Below are 16985 nucleotides of genomic sequence, written 5' to 3'. Positions count from 1 at the left end.
GAGGACACAGATTATCAGCATCTTCCTCGCTGTGCTCGTGGGACTCTCGCTTGGAGGAGATGAGGAGAGCCTCGCCAATGTCACTGTACGCTCTCTCGCCGGAGTCAACACGGATCTGGAGAACATCACCAACCAGCTGGACGACACTCAAGATCAGCTGAGAGAAGCTCATCACAGGATCCGCCAGCTTGAGGCCCAGCTTGCAGGAGAGGAGACCCCGCCTGTTCCAGAGGATGAGCCTCTACTCCCCGCCTTGTCACCCCCGCGCAAGAAGGTCCGTTTCGGCGACCGTGGCTACCAGAACCGCTTCTACTAGGAGTTAGGCTTAAGAGTTTAGGATGTGTCTTGTTAAGAGTCATTTTGTAATCGTTAGTTCGTGAACGTTTGCTTTAGTGTGTTAGTTTAATCAGTGTGCTTTTATGTTTAGTTTTGTGAAACATTTGTGAGTTGCCTTTTTGTAATGATTGTGATGGAATTATGGAGTGATGACCATAATTGCATCAAGTTTTAATAAAGTTAGCTAGTTAGTAAAGCTTGGGGTTATCTATTTTACTTTATTTGTCTCTATCTCATCCTTGCACCTATATTTTACCATAAATTGTTTCATGAGTCTCACTTGTCTAACCGGTCAGATGGTGAACACCAGGTCTAGATCAGGGATCGATCTGCCACCCATGCAACGTCAGAGAAGAGGCAAGAACCCCCAACCCAACAACATGAGTGGAGGAGGCAACAACCAAAATAATGGACCACTAGCAGGGATGGAACAGTTCTTCGCTGCGCAGACTCAGCTGTTGACTCAAATGGCCAATGCCGTGGCCAATCTACAAGCTCAAGCAAACCAAGCTCCAGCACCACAACCGCCACAGAGGGATCGCCATCGTGACTTCATGAGTCACAAGCCCCCTACCTTCTCCCATTCACCAGACCCTCTCCACGCTGATGACTGGCTCAAGACCATTGAGAAGATGCTGAACATAGTTCAGTGTACAGACAGAGAGAAAGTATTGTATGCCTCAGGTAGATTGGAAGGAAGTGCCGCAGACTGGTGGGATGCTTACACCGCCACCCATGCTGATCAAAACACCATCACCTGGCAAGAGTTCAGGACTCAACTCAGGGAGCACCACATACTCGAGGGTTTAATGAAGCTCAAGAGGCAGGAGTTCCTAGCTCTGAAGCAAGGAGGGATGTCTGTGAGCAAGTATCGAGACAAGTTCATCCAACTGTCCCGCTATGCCCCCGCAGACGTGGCCGAAGATGGGCAAAAGCAGGACCACTTCAGGCTAGGGTTGAATGCACCCATCAAGTATCAGTTGCTGGTGCATACCTTTGATAGCCTCCAGAAGCTGGTGGACAATGCCATCTCAGTGGAGAATGCTCGCAAGGAGATGGGCGAGCAGAAGCGGAAGTTCGAGTCACAAGGCCAGTCCAGCAGCTCATGCCCGCACCTTGGACCCCCGCAAGGAAACCAGTTCCGCCCAGGAGTACAGAATGTCAGCTTTGGGCAGAATCAGTATCAGTACCAGCGCCCAGCTCAGCAGAACCAGTAGAATCAGCAGTCAGCACAATGCTCTAACCCCCAGCAGAACCGCCAGAACACTCCCGCCGGTACTCCCATGAGGAACAACAACACAGCCCCTACTGGGGTCATCGTGTGTTTCAAGTATGGTGGACATGGTCACTATGCGTGCCGTTGCACCAATAATCCTCAGAACACCCCTGCTCAGACCAACTCCAGTGGACAAAGGCAGACTCCGCAACAACAGCCCAGAAACAACAATCAGACCCCGCAGAGCAACAGAGGGCAACAGAACTTCATCCGCGAGAGGGTGAATCATGGAGCTGCAGAGACCGCACAGGAGGCACATGACGTCGTGTTCGGTATGTTCTTAGTCAACTCTGCCCCTACATCAGTTTTATTCGATTCTGGAGCAACGCATTCTTTCATATCTACTCAATACATAGCCAAGCATTCTATACCTCTTTGAACCATGCCTAGAGTTATGATAGGGAATTCACCTGGGGGAAACATGAGGGCTGCATATCAGTGTCTTGGTATTAAAATACAGATTTTGGGTAGAGAGTTTGACGCAAGACTTATAGCTCTGGATTCTTAGGGTATTGATGTCATTCTTGGGATGGAGTGGTTAACCAAGTATGATGCTGTTATCCAATGTGCCAAGAGGTCAGTGATTCTTACCAGTTCATCAGGAGAACGGTTTGAGTTCCTAGCAACACTTCCAGCCGCAGCAGACTGTACAGTGAATCAGTTACAAGGGAATTCTATTGAAGATATCAGAGTTGTGTGTGAATATCCAGATGTCTTTCTTGATGATTTGCCAGGTATGCCACCTGAACGCGACATTGAACTCATCATAGATCTTTTACTTTATACTGCACCCATTGCTAAGAGGCCATATAGAATGTCTGTTGGTGAGTTAGAAGAACTTAAGGCGCAGTTAAAAGAGCTATTAGATAAGAAGTTCATTCGTCCTAGCTCTTCACCTTGGGGAGCTCCAATGATCTTTGTTGAGAAGAAGGATGGTATGCAAAGGATGTGTGTAGACTACATGTCACTGAATGAAGTCACTATCAAGAACAAGTATCCTTTGCCTCGTATAGAAGATTTGTTTGATCAGTTGAGAGGAGCCAAGGTATTCTCCAAGATTGACTTGAGGTCCGGATATCATCAGTTGAGGATACGGCCATCAGATATCCCCAAGACTGCCTTCACTACAAGATATGGACTCTATGAGTATACGGTAATATCATTCGGATTGACCAATGCTCCAGCTTAATTCATGTACTTGATGAAAAAGATGTTTATGGAATATCTTGACAAGTTCGTAGTTTAAGATGGCAACGGGTATGTACCCGACAGGTAGTGGCCACCCACACCCGTACCAGGTGGGGCAAAATTTTACCCGTCGGGTTACCCGCACCCGCACACGGGTAGAAAAATACTTCGATACCCGTACCCGGCAGGTAATTTGTACCCGACGGGTAACCCACACTCGAAAAGATACCCGACATTCACATGAAAAATTAAGTCATTCCAAGCTTCATTCACATGGTTACAAGTCACTAATCCACCATAAATTAAAGAAAGATCACACAGGTTACAAGGTTACAAGTTCCCAAATGCAATTAATAGATAAGACATCAGAAAGAAAGCAAATGCACATGCATTTCAACCATGGCTTCGACTAGGCTTGAGCTTTGGCTATGATGTGCGGGGCACCGAGGACGGAAGCTCCAAATCCAGCCGAGGGCGCTGTGGTGGGGCCGTGGGGGCATGCGGCCTGCAGCGGCTAGGACAGGCGGCTGTGGGGATGCGGGTGGACCTCGTGCTGGTGGATCTTGGCCTGCGCTCTGAGGGGCTGGGCGAGCGCTCGCTCGACCACGCAACGGCCACGGAGCAACCCCGCGATGGGAGGGGAGGGGCGCCGGAGTTTGGGAGGGGAGGGGCTGAGGGGGCGTTAGAGTTGGGAGGGGAGAGGGGCGACAGGCGGCGACCCGTGACACAAGACACGCAGGTCGAGGGGGCGTCGCGACTTGAATTGCAGCCTCCCAGGTTGAGGTGCGGCGGCGGCTGGGAAGTGGAGTGGGGTGAGGGAGGGGAATATGGTTAGGGTTTAGAAAGGTTCACAATATATATACTAGGCTGATTTAATTGGATTGAGTCAAATTTATGGGTCATATGGGCTAAAATATGTTAGAGATTTAGGTTAGTTTAGTTTCTTTCTGCGAGTATTTTTTAGCCGCGGGTAGGCGGGTATGGGTAGTATGCATCCGTACCCGTGTACCCGATGGGTAAGAAATCTTGCCCAATAACGTACCTACGGGTAGAAAACTTATTCCATACCCGCTTTCTTTTTGGGTAAAATCCGGCGGGTAATCGGGTTTCGGGTACCCATTGCCATCTTGATTTGTAGTGGTATTCATCGATGATATATTGGTGTACTCCAAAAATAAGGAAGAACATGAGTGAAAGCATCTAGGCCCCTAATTCGAGTTTTGGTAATTAATGACAACGGTTTGTGGATTAACGATTTCATTTTAGAAGATGAGTATAGGTTGATTCACGGATGAAAGACATTTGGTTGTGAACGTATGGAGTTTTGGAGATGATGAGTAAAGCTCGGGCTCAAGGCAAAGGTATAAAATAGGGCTTTTACATTTTACCGGTCACAAGGCGTTTAGTGGATGAAAAGTGACCGGATTTGTTGGATAGTTAGCCGTACTATCAAGAGGGGTTGTGTACTCATGCTTGACGGGTCTTTAGTGCCATTTTGCTCAAAATGTCTAGTTGCATGCATGAGGGCTAACGGCGTTTTGAAAAGTTTTGAAATAGACTAAGTTCGAGCTCACTGAGTAACGGCGGACAGTCCGCACCTGAGGGGCGGACAGTCCGCGCCCGTTCCAGAGAGCTTGCAGAGGCTCTGGTGGGCTGGCGGACTGTCCGGCCCAGAGGGGCGGACAGTCCGCGATCGTTCCAGAGAGCTTGCAGAGGCTCTGGTGGGCTAGCGGACAGTCCGGCCCAGTTGGGCGGACGGTCCGCTACTGTATTTCATTTTTTACCAGAAAGGGTGTCTCTCTGGTGTGGGCTTCAAAGTTAAACTGCGGACGGTCCGCTCCTGAGGCGCGGACGGTCCGCAGGCTAATCTCAAAGTTGTTCCAGAGACGATGTTAGTCTCTGGTGGGGTTGGAACTCTTAACTGCGGACGGTCCGCCACTGGGGCGCGGACGGTCCGCCAGGGCTTAACGGCTAGTTCTGACATGCATTAAATGCACTCTGACTCACTGGTTTATAACGGCGGACAGTCCGGTTTTTGAATCGCGGACGGTCCGCGACTTCGCAGAAAAGAGTGTAACGGCTAGTTTTTGGAGGGATGTCTATATATACCCAATGCCCGGCCATTGGGTGGCTCTCTTGGCCATTTGGATTGCATTCTTGACATATTAGAGCTAAGGCATCCCTCTCTCACACACACTTGCTTAGAGATTGCATTTTTTTGAGAGTGTGAGAGCTTCCTAGTGCATTGCATCAAGAGTTTGAGCTTTGTGGCATTAGGGATACTTCAAGCAAGCGTCATCAACTTGTTACTCTTGGGAGTTGCCGCTCCCTAGACGGCTTGGAGAAGTGGATTTCGTGGAGCACCTCCAAGGAGATTGTTGAGGAGCCCCGATTTCGGTTGTGAGAGGTCTTGTGCTCACCTCACCGGAGTGGTGAAGAGCAACTCTAGTGGAATCGAGGTGTGGAGCGGTTCCTTGATTCAAGCCGGCTCAAGATCAAGAGGTTCTTGATAGAGGAGCGGTTGATTCTTGGAATCCACCTCAACGTGGATTAGGGGTGACCGGCAAGTCATCGACACCACGGGATAATTTCTTGTGTCAAGCTTGGTTACTACTCTTGCTCTCTTTAATACTTGCATTTACTTTGAGCAATTTTCTTTACTAGAGCTTGAATTGTGTCTTGTCACCCTAGGTTGCAAACCCATCTAGAGATAGTAATAGCTTGACATAGGGCTTTCCTTTGTTACTAATTAATTTTCTCTAGTGGTATTGGTTTTAGTTTTTAAACCGCCTATTCACCCCCCCTCTAGTCGGTGTTCTTGATCCTACAAGTGGTACCAGAGCTAAGTACTTCATTAATTAAGGATTTAACCATCTTGGAGTAGAACAATGACTAGTGATCATGGGATTCATGTTGGGAAGCCACCGTTCTTTGATGGGAACAATTATGATTATTGGAAGACTAGGATGTCGGCTCATCTCAAAGCCATGAGTAGAAAGCTATGGAGAGTAGTAAATGATGGATATGTCATTTTGGACCCAAAGAGTTTGACACCCCTAGATGAGGAAAATGAGACACTAAATGATCAAGGGGTTAATGTGCTCTTTAGTGCTCTTGATGTAAATGAATTCAATAGAGTCAAGAGCCTCACAAATGCAAATGACATATGGAAGAAGCTCATGGAAATTCATGAGGGTACATCAACGGTGAAGGAGGCCAAGCTATACTTGCTTAAAGGAAATTTTAGTGAATTCACCATGAAGAAGGATGAGAGCATAGCCGAGATGTTCAACCGGCTAAATGACATTGTAAATGATCTCAAGGGACTTGGATTTGAGGTACCGGATGGGGATTTCAACCACAAGTTTCTTAGATGTCTTCCGGAAAGATATGACACAATTGTGACCTTACTTGTAAGGTCAAATGTGAAGACCGCAACTCCCACACAAATATTGGGAGAAATTCTCACCCATGACATGTTCAAGAAATCTCAAGATGAAGCTCATGGTGGAGAAATTGATATGAAAAAGAAAAGTGTGGCATTCAAAGCTCAAGATAGCAAAAATGAAGAAGAAAGTGGATGCCAAGAAGAAGAATCGGATGAGGAGATGGCTCTTTTTGTCAAGAGATTCAATAGAATGATGAGCAAGAAGAGCTTTGGCAAGAGAGGTCAATCATCAAGAAAAAATCCTTTTGTGGACAAGACTTGCTTCAATTGTGGTGAAGTAGGTCATATCATTGTCAATTGTCCAAATAAGAAAAAGGACAAGAAAAATGATGAAAAGAAGAAGAAGAAGTTCATCAAGAAGAAAAAGAATGGCCAAGCTTATTTTGTTGAATGGGATTCCGATGCAAGCTCCGATGATGATGATGATGATGACAAGCCATCCAAGGGAGTTGCCGGGATCGCCATCAAGGAGGCTCCATCACTCTTCTCTACACCACATTGTCTTATGGCAAAAGGTGGTGCAAAGGTACAACAAGATGATGAACTTGATGAACTTTCATATGATGATCTTGTTGAAATGCTTAATGATGCCGATGAATTCATGACAAAGGAAAAGGCTAAATTGAGGGACTTGAAGTTGAAGTTTACTTCTCTTCAAGATTCCTATGAGGAGCTAAAGACTTCTCATGAGAATCTCAAAGAAACTCATGAGAAGCTTGAGGAAGCTCACAATACCTTGCTTAGTCATGAAAGAAAAGCAACATTGAGCATTGGTGTTAGTTGTGATTTAATTGATGATAAATCTTGTGGTTCTAGCTCTACTAGTTCTTTGTGCACTAAAATTGATAACTCATCTTGCAATAAATCTCTCATTATGGAAAATGATTTGTTAAAGAAAGAGGTTACTTGCTTGACTAATGATTTGAGAAAATGCTATGATAGTAGAGCAAAGTTTAATCATTGTTGGGCAAGCCAAAAGTTCACCTTGAACAAGCAAGGGTTTGGATATATTCCTAAGAAAGGGAAGAAGGCTTTTGTGCAAACCAAAACTACCTTTGTGAAGAGTAGTGGCAAGCCATATTGTGAAAAATGCAAGAAGGTTGGACATGTTGAGAAGAATTGCACCAACAAGAAAGTCATATCCTTTGATTCAAGTTACATGCTTATGAAAAATTCAAATGGCAATGTTAGTGCAAAATTTGTTGGGATACCTATAAATGGTGCTAAAAAGAATGCCATTTGGGTGCCAAAAGTCTTGGTCACTAATGTGGTTACTAACGTTCAAGGACCCAAGAAAGTTTGGGTACCTAAAAAGGTTACTTCCTCTTTGTAGGTGAATTACAAGTCCGGGGGAAGACATTGGGTGCTTGATAGTGGATGCACTCAACACATGACCGGAGATCAAATGATGTTTTCCTCTCTAGATGAGAATGTTGGTGGCTATAGTGACATTATCTTTGGTGACAATAGCCGGGGAAAAGTCAAAGGAGTTGGTACAATTCCTATCTCATGCAATCATTCTCTCTCAAATGTATTGTTGGTTGATTCTCTCAAGTTTAATCTCTTAGCAGTCACTCAACTTTGTGATTTTGGATATAAGTGTAGTTTCACTAAAGATGATGTTGTAGTGACTAGCTTGGATGGAAAAGATCACATCTTTACGGGATTTAGACATGAGGATGTATATCTTGTGGATTTTGCAACTAAAGAGGCAAATTTGTCCACTTGCTTATTCACTCAATCATCTTTGGGTTGGTTATGGCATAGAAGGCTTGGTCATGTTGGCATGAAACAACTCAACCGACTTTTGAAGCATGATTTAGTAGTTGGCTTGAAGAATGTGAAGTTTGATAAAGATAAGCTTTGTAGTGCATGTCAAGCCGGAAAGCAAGTTGCAAATACTCATCCCACTAAGAGTGTCATGTCAACCGAGAGACCTTTGGAATTATTGCACATGGATTTATTTGGTCCTACAACTTATAGAAGTATAGGTGGAAATTGCTATTGTCTTGTGGTAGTGGATGATTACTCAAGATATACATGGGTTTTCTTTCTTCATGACAAGGCCGATACATATGACACATTCAAGAAATTCTTTGCAAGGGCCGAAAATGAATTTGAGCTCAAAGTGAAGAAAGTGAGGAGCGACAATGGAAGTGAGTTTAGAAACACAAGAGTTGAGGAATGGTGTGATGAGAAAGGAATCAAGCATGAATTCTCAACCAAGTACACTCCGGAACAAAATGGTCTTGTTGAGAGGAAAAATAGAACCTTGATTGATATGGCAAGATCAATGCTCTCCGAGTATAATGTTTCGGATAGCTTTTGGGCCGAAGCAATCAACACGGCTTGTCATGCCTCAAATAGATTGTATTGCCATAGATTTCATAACAAGACCCCATATGAGTTGCTCATTGGAAGGAAGCCAAATATATCATATTTTAGAGTGTTTGGTTGCAAATGCTATATTCTCAAGAAGGGAACTCGGTTATCAAAGTTTCAAAGCAAATGTGATGAGGGTTTTCTTCTTGGATATTCATCTAGTAGCAAGGCTTATCGGGTCTACAACAAAACACATGGCATTGTTGAAGAAGCTTATGATGTTGAGTTTGATGAAACCAATGGGTCTCAAAATGAACAAGAAAATCTTGATGATGTGAGAAGTGATGGGTTGAGAAATGCAATGAAAAACATATCAATTGGTGATGTTAGACCAAGAGAAGAAGATGAAGATGAAGATGGTCCTTCTATCTCAATTAGAGTTAATCCTTCAACTTCTATCTCAAATGATCAAGCACAACAAATTGTACAAGATTCAAGTAATGATGATTTTCAAGTACAAGATCAAGTTGGTTCATCTAGTGCACCTTCTTCATCAACTCAAGAACCCATTATTCCTCAAAGAATTCATCATGTTCTTGCAAAGGATCATCCGGTGGATCAAATCATGGGTGATATTAGTAAGGGTGTCCAAACTCGATCTCGCATCGCTTCATTTTGTGAACATTATTCTTTTGTATCTTTTCTTGAACCTAACCGTGTAGATGAAGCATTGAGAGATCCGGATTGGGTGAATGCTATGCATGAAGAATTAAATAATTTCACTCGGAATCAAGTTTGGGATTTAGTTGAGAGGCCCAAGAATTATAATGTTATTGGCACTAAATGGGTCTTTAGAAACAAGCAAAATGAAGATGGAATGGTTGTGAGGAACAAGGCAAGATTGGTCGCTCAAGGCTTCACTCAAGTCGAAGGTTTGGATTTCGGTGAAACTTTTGCTCCCGTTGCTAGATTAGAAGCTATTAGAATTTTATTAGCTTATGCTTGCTCTCACAACATTAAACTTTTTCAAATGGATGTGAAAAGTGCTTTCTTGAATGGCAAAATTAGTGAACTTGTTTTTGTTGAGCAACCTCCCGGTTTTGAAGATCCCAAGAAGCCAAATCATGTATACAAGCTCTCTAAAGTTCTTTATGGTCTTAAGCAAGCTCCACGAGCTTGGTATGAAAGATTGAGGGATTTTCTTATCTCTAAGGGCTTCAAAATTGGTAAGGTTGATACTACCTTGTTCACTAAAGATATTGGTAAAGACTTGTTTGTTTGTCAAATTTATGTCGATGATATTATCTTTGGTTCAACTAACCCAAGTTTTTGTGAGGAATTTGGTGAAATGATGTCTAGGGAATTTGAGATGTCCATGATTGGTGAATTGAGTTTCTTTCTTGGACTTCAAATCAAGCAACTCAAGGAAGGCACCTTTGTGTGTCAATCAAAATATGTGAAGGATATCTTGAAGAAATTTGGAATGGAAGATGCAAAACCAATCAAGACTCCTATGGCCACAAATGGGCATCTCGACCTAGATGAGGGAGGTAACCCGGTTGACCAAAAGCTTTATCGTTCTATGATTGGTAGTTTGCTTTATTTGACCGCATCTAGGCCCGACATCATGTTTAGTGTTTGCATGTGTGCACGATTTCAAGCCGCACCTAGAGAATGTCATTTGACCGCCGTCAAAAGGATCTTGAGATATTTGAAATATTCTCCTAATATTGGTTTATGGTATCCCAAGGGGGCTCATTTTGATTTGGTTGGATTCTCGGATTCGGATTATGCGGGGTGCAAGGTTGATAGGAAGAGCACTTCCGGTGGTTGTCAATTTCTTGGAAGATCTCTTGTATCATGGTCATCAAAGAAGCAAAATTCCGTGGCTCTTTCAACCGCCGAAGCGGAATATATCTCGGCCGGAAGTTGTTGTGCTCAATTATTATGGATGAAGCAAACTCTTCTAGATTATGGTGTGAAATTTGATGAAATTCTCTTGTTGTGTGATAATGAAAGTGCCGTGAAGATTGCCTCTAATCCGGTTCAACATTCAAGAACCAAGCATATTGATATCCGCCATCATTTTCTTAGAGATCATGTGAACAAGGGTGATATCAAGATTGATGGTATTGGCACGGATGATCAATTAGCCGATATCTTTACCAAGCCTTTGGATGAATCTCGGTTTTGCAAGTTGAGAAATGAGTTAAACATAATTGACTTCTCAAATGTGGCTTGAAAACTAGCACATGTGGCATATGGTTCTTTCATGCACTTCTTGTTTCATTTTTATGAATTTTTGAGGTATTTTTGAGCCATTTATGAGTTTTCATGATTCTACTCGATTTATTTTTGAATTCTTGTTGAAACTTGCTCATATAAGTCGTTTGAAGGTTTTCATGCAATATTTGAGATTTTTGGATTTTTGTATGAGCAATGATCCCAAATTGGAGTTGGAATTGAGAAAATTGGCAGAATTCAGACTTGTCAGATTTTTGGTAGCGCGGACGGTCCGCGGGTAATAGGCGGACAGTCCGCCGTTAATTGAACTTGTTCACCAGAGGCTCTGCAGAGAAGTTGTCAATCGCAGAAATTCATTGCGGACAGTCCGCAAAAGGACCGCGGACGGTCCGCACATGTTGGGCAGAGGAAGTTCAGTCAGTTGCAGTATAAAAAAAAAATTTCAAAGGCGGACGGTCCGCCAAAGGACCGCGGACGGTCCGCGACTGGACAGAATTGTGGGGTCGGCCAGACTTGACTTATATTGGGTGTCCCCCTCACCTCCCCCACCAAACCGAACACATACTCCAAAAGTGTCTCTCTCTTTCTCTCTCAAGCACGTGGGGAAGACGACAAGGTCAAGCCCTTTTGGAGTGGTTCCCGGACGGTCCGAGCACATCCCCGGACTCTTCTCAAGATAGTGCATCATGTCCTCGCGGTATTTCAATGAATCCCTAACTCTTGTTCTTGGATTTCTTTATTGGAAAGAGTTAGGGTTAGATGCTCCGATCTATTTTTTGGCCATGGATTCTTGAAAATACTTGGGGGATCTTATTCCTAGTGATGAGGAGATACTATAGTTTAATTTTGGTTGGTGGATTTGAATCAAAACTCAAAATGTGGATGAATCAAAGATGAGGGCGATTTTGTGTTCCTGCGCAGAACAGATGGGTCGCGGACAGTCCGCCTGCTGGACGCGGACAGTCCGCCGTGGTAGTTCATGAACCGCGGACGGTCCGCGTTCAGAAGGGCGGACGGTCCGCTAGTATCAGATTTTCAGATCAGTGCTGAATTGAGTTATCATTAAGGATTCATTCTATTGCTTTAGTAATTGTTCTTATGGTTAAATCTTGATCTCAGGCCACCCCGGAAGATCATCAAGGTAGCTTCTAAAATCAAGAAGGCTATGTCTTCCAAAAGACAAAGAGACAGTGATGACTCGGATGATGTGGACTATGCTCCAAATGTCAGTGAGATGGCTGCAGCTTCTTCAGTAGGAGATGCAGGTGATGAGTCTTCAGAGGAAGAGAATGAAGGGGTTGATGATGATATTACAGATTTAATGGGGCTAGATCTACCTAGCCGTCAGTGGACTGCAGAGAGCTATGCCAATGCAAGAGCAGTGGATCAATTCAGCTTACCTCGTGACACCAACATTCTTTTCTTCAAAACCGAGGTACAAAAAGATGTTTACTTTGGTCATCTAGTTAAGAAAAATGTATTCAAACATCAGACCATTGACATAGGCTACATGAGACAACAACAAGTCATGACTGATCTAGTAGATAGATTTCAGCAAATGGGGTTAGCAAATTTTCTGCAGCATAGGTGTGATTGGAATGAAACTGTGATACGCCAGTTCTATGCCACCCTAGAGATCAACATGGTTGAGGAAACTTTTAGGTGGACAACTGGGAAAAGAACCTATGGTGCTACATTTGCACAGTTTGCTGAAGCAAATGAATTGGATTATAATCTCATCACTAGTGAGCAAAGTATGAATATTGTGTTAGAAAACCCTCTAGATGAGAATGACTATCCCATGTTCTATGAGCCTGCACATCTTGGAATTGCTAGAACTTTTGGGGGCACTCAGGGTCTGAGGCATCATCCTGCAGTGATCAATAAGATTGCTAGAGTCACATTCATGCCTAAGAGTGGCAACAAGGACAAGATTAGAGGACACTATTGGAATGTGATATCTCATGTCATGAATGGAAATAGAATCAATGTCATTGCTCTTATCATGGATCAGCTTGCAGACTTGAGGCTTAACATGGAGATGAACTTGTACTTTGCTCCATACATTATGTCCATCATCAAGGTTAAGACTAGCTTCAGAGGGTTATGTGAAAGCAAGCACACTCCTTTCAGGCCATTCAAGAATGACAATGCTTTTCTCTTGAGGCCTTTGACTCCCTTCCCTGGAGATGATATGGATGCCGAAGCACAGGGGCAAGATGATAGTAATGATGATGCTCATATGGGAGCAGCTGCAGCTCAGCATGCCATGCCACCACCGCATCCTCCAGCACAGCAGCAGTGGGCTCCTCCAGCTGGCTACTTTGATCCATACTTTGCATCCATGCAGGAAAGCATGTCCTCTCAGATTGCGGGGTTGGCTAGTCAGATGCAGAATCAAATGAACCTCAACTTTCAGAACATGCAGCAGCAGATGTTCCAGCCCATGATGACTCAGATGCAGGGGTTTCATGAGAGCTTACACTCAGATATAGCAGCCCTTGACTCACGTTTTGAGGATTTGCCCTCCTCTGAGCAGTTTGAGCAGCTTGAGCAGAGACAGGAGCAGCTAGAGCAGCGCTTTGATGCTTTCAGCACAGCCTTCACAGGGTTTTCTGATCATTTCTACTCAGTGTTTCCAGCTCCAGTGCCGCCTCCAGAGTTCTATCCGCACCAGCCGTTCTACCCACCGCCACCTCCTCCACCAGCCGTTTGACTTTCTTGGCAATTGATGCCAAAGGGGGAGAAGGAGCTTTGGAGTGTTTGAATCTAGGGGGAGCTCATGGACTTCTTATGGAGATCATTCGTTTTCAGCTTCCGCTTGCCTCACATGTTTTATATATTTGTGTCTTTCATGAACTCTATTTGAGACTTGTGTTTGGATTTGAACCTTGGTTTGTAATGTGTGATGAACTATGTTAGTTTGCGCTACTCTTATCTATTTATGTTCATCTTGTGGTTGTGAGGTCGTGCTAACCATGCTAAACTCTCATATCATATATCTATTGTATCTTGTATGCCTCGATTTCCACTTGTAGGGAAAACTCTGTCAAAATTCTCAAATATATATATGTGCTCTTGATATTCATGAAAATTTATATGCACATATCAAGGGGGAGTTCTCTCTACTCATCGAACTTGGTGAATTTATTCATACCATATTCTGAAATTTTCAAGAAAATGAGTAAGTTCTTCCAAAGTTCAATTCCAAGTCCACCTTATGCCTAGTGTATAAAGTTGACTTGAAAACTTTTATCACTCCAAAATTTAGTGTTGTCATCAATTACCAAAAAGGGGGAGATTGAAAGCATCTAGGCCCCTAATTCGAGTTTTGGTAATTAATGACAACGGTTTGTGGATTAACGATTTCATTTTAGAAGATGAGTATAGGTTGATTCACGGATGAAAGACATTTGGTTGTGAACGTATGGAGTTTTGGAGATGATGAGTAAAGCTCGGGCTCAAGGCAAAGGTATAAAATAGGGCTTTTACATTTTACCGGTCACAAGGCGTTTAGTGGATGAAAAGTGACCGGATTTGTTGGATAGTTAGCCGTACTATCAAGAGGGGTTGTGTACTCATGCTTGACGGGTCTTTAGTGCCATTTTGCTCAAAATGTCTAGTTGCATGCATGAGGGCTAACGGCGTTTTGAAAAGTTTTGAAATAGACTAAGTTCGAGCTCACTGAGTAACGGCGGACAGTCCGCACCTGAGGGGCGGACAGTCCGCGCCCGTTCCAGAGAGCTTGCAGAGGCTCTGGTGGGCTGGCGGACTGTCCGGCCCAGAGGGGCGGACAGTCCGCGATCGTTCCAGAGAGCTTGCAGAGGCTCTGGTGGGCTAGCGGACAGTCCGGCCCAGTTGGGCGGACGGTCCGCTACTGTATTTCATTTTTTACCAGAAAGGGTGTCTCTCTGGTGTGGGCTTCAAAGTTAAACTGCGGACGGTCCGCTCCTGAGGCGCGGACGGTCCGCAGGCTAATCTCAAAGTTGTTCCAGAGACGATGTTAGTCTCTGGTGGGGTTGGAACTCTTAACTGCGGACGGTCCGCCACTGGGGCGCGGACGGTCCGCCAGGGCTTAACGGCTAGTTCTGACATGCATTAAATGCACTCTGACTCACTGGTTTATAACGGCGGACAGTCCGGTTTTTGAATCGCGGACGGTCCGCGACTTCGCAGAAAAGAGTGTAACGGCTAGTTTTTGGAGGGATGTCTATATATACCCAATGCCCGGCCATTGGGTGGCTCTCTTGGCCATTTGGATTGCATTCTTGACATATTAGAGCTAAGGCATCCCTCTCTCACACACACTTGCTTAGAGATTGCATTTTTTTGAGAGTGTGAGAGCTTCCTAGTGCATTGCATCAAGAGTTTGAGCTTTGTGGCATTAGGGATACTTCAAGCAAGCGTCATCAACTTGTTACTCTTGGGAGTTGCCGCTCCCTAGACGGCTTGGAGAAGTGGATTTCGTGGAGCACCTCCAAGGAGATTGTTGAGGAGCCCCGATTTCGGTTGTGAGAGGTCTTGTGCTCACCTCACCGGAGTGGTGAAGAGCAACTCTAGTGGAATCGAGGTGTGGAGCGGTTCCTTGATTCAAGCCGGCTCAAGATCAAGAGGTTCTTGATAGAGGAGCGGTTGATTCTTGGAATCCACCTCAACGTGGATTAGGGGTGACCGGCAAGTCATCGACACCACGGGATAATTTCTTGTGTCAAGCTTGGTTACTACTCTTGCTCTCTTTAATACTTGCATTTACTTTGAGCAATTTTCTTTACTAGAGCTTGAATTGTGTCTTGTCACCCTAGGTTGCAAACCCATCTAGAGATAGTAATAGCTTGACATAGGGCTTTCCTTTGTTACTAATTAATTTTCTCTAGTGGTATTGGTTTTAGTTTTTAAACCGCCTATTCACCCCCCCTCTAGTCGGTGTTCTTGATCCTACAATGAGGAACATCTGAGGCTTGTTTTGCAGAAGCTCAGGGAGAATCAACTGTATGCCAAGTTTAGCAAGTGTGAGTTCTGGTTAGATGAGGTGTCATTTCTTGGGCACGTTATCACCAATGGAGGAATTACCGTTGATCCAGGGAAGGTCAGAGATGTGTTGAAATGGGAACCACCTCAGACAGTGTCAGAGATTCGGAGTTTCTTGGGACTCGCTGGCTACTACAGAAGGTTTATTGAAGGCTTCTCCAAGATAGTGAAACCCCTCACTTCACTACTGGAGAAATGAAAAGAGTTTGTATGGTCAGATGAGTGCCAAGCTAGTTTTGAGGAATTAAGGAGGCGGTTGACCACAACACCAGTGTTGGCTATGCCGGATATTCACAAGAGCTTTGATATATACTGTGGTGCATCTCGACAAGGACTAGGCTGTGTGGTGATGCAAGAGGGACATGTGATTGCTTATGCGTCTCGTCAGTGGAGGAAGCATGAACAGAATTACCCCACTCACGACCTGGAATTGGTAGTCGTGATACATGCTTTGAAGATATGGAGGCACTACTTGTTGGGACATAGATGTCAGATATATATTGATCACAAGAGTTTGAAGTACATCTTTACTCAGAATGACCTCAATCTGAGATAGAGAAGATGGTTAGAGCTTATAAAGGATTATGATCCAGAGATACACTATCACCCCAAAAAAGCTAATATGGTTGCTGATGCATTGAGTCACAAGAGTTATGCGAATGCCACTAGGGTCAGCCAGATGCCTCAAGTGTTGTGTTGGAATTTGAGAAACACAACCTTGGATTTGTTGGCCATACTGAAGGGATCACAATAGAAGTCGAGTCGACTCTTGAGCAAGAGATATGGAAGGGTCAGCTTGAGGATGACAAGGTCAAGAAGATCAAGGAGATGATAGAAAGAGGCAAGGCACCCGATTTCACTGAGGATGAACAGGGGACTGTGTGGTTCAGAAAGAGGATATGTGTGCCAGATGTAGATCATCTACGAGAGAAGATTCTGAAAGAAGCCCATGATTCAGCTTACTTGATTCATCCAGGCAGTACCAAGATGTACCGGGATTTGAAAGAAAGATATTGGTGGTATGGCATGAAGCGTGATGTCACAGCTCACGTGCCCATATGTGATGTGTGTCAGAGAGTCAAGGCAGAACATCAGAGACCAGCAAGTTTGCTACAGCCATTGAAGGTGCCAGAATGGAAATGA

The 16985-nt window shown here is 44.3% G+C and overlaps 1 protein-coding gene across 1 annotated transcript; it reads left to right on the top strand.

Moving 5' to 3' along the window:
* Positions 1-2141: 2141 nt before the first annotated feature.
* On the top strand, positions 2142-16985 carry LOC120709793. The gene is made up of 3 exons (XM_039995442.1): positions 2142-2765; positions 15784-15900; positions 16512-16985. The coding sequence occupies exons 1-3, from the start codon at positions 2142-2144 to the stop codon at positions 16983-16985; spliced, it is 1215 nt and encodes a 404-aa protein (XP_039851376.1).

This window comes from Panicum virgatum, chromosome 5K, assembly GCF_016808335.1.
Source record: "Panicum virgatum strain AP13 chromosome 5K, P.virgatum_v5, whole genome shotgun sequence".
NCBI lineage: Eukaryota > Viridiplantae > Streptophyta > Magnoliopsida > Poales > Poaceae > Panicum > Panicum virgatum.
This window is presented reverse-complemented; position numbering and strand designations above follow the sequence as displayed.

Excerpts from the sequence above, each read along its gene's own strand:
- LOC120709793 (XM_039995442.1), top strand. The coding sequence starts at position 2,142 with ATGGAGTGGTTAACCAAGTATGATGCTGTTATCCAATGTGCCAAGAGG. Across the intron at positions 2,766-15,783 it reads ATGGACTCTATGAGTATACG|AAGCTCAGGGAGAATCAACT; the intron begins GTAATATCATTC and ends CTTGTTTTGCAG. Across the intron at positions 15,901-16,511 it reads TTACCGTTGATCCAGGGAAG|GGTCAGCCAGATGCCTCAAG; the intron begins GTCAGAGATGTG and ends GAATGCCACTAG.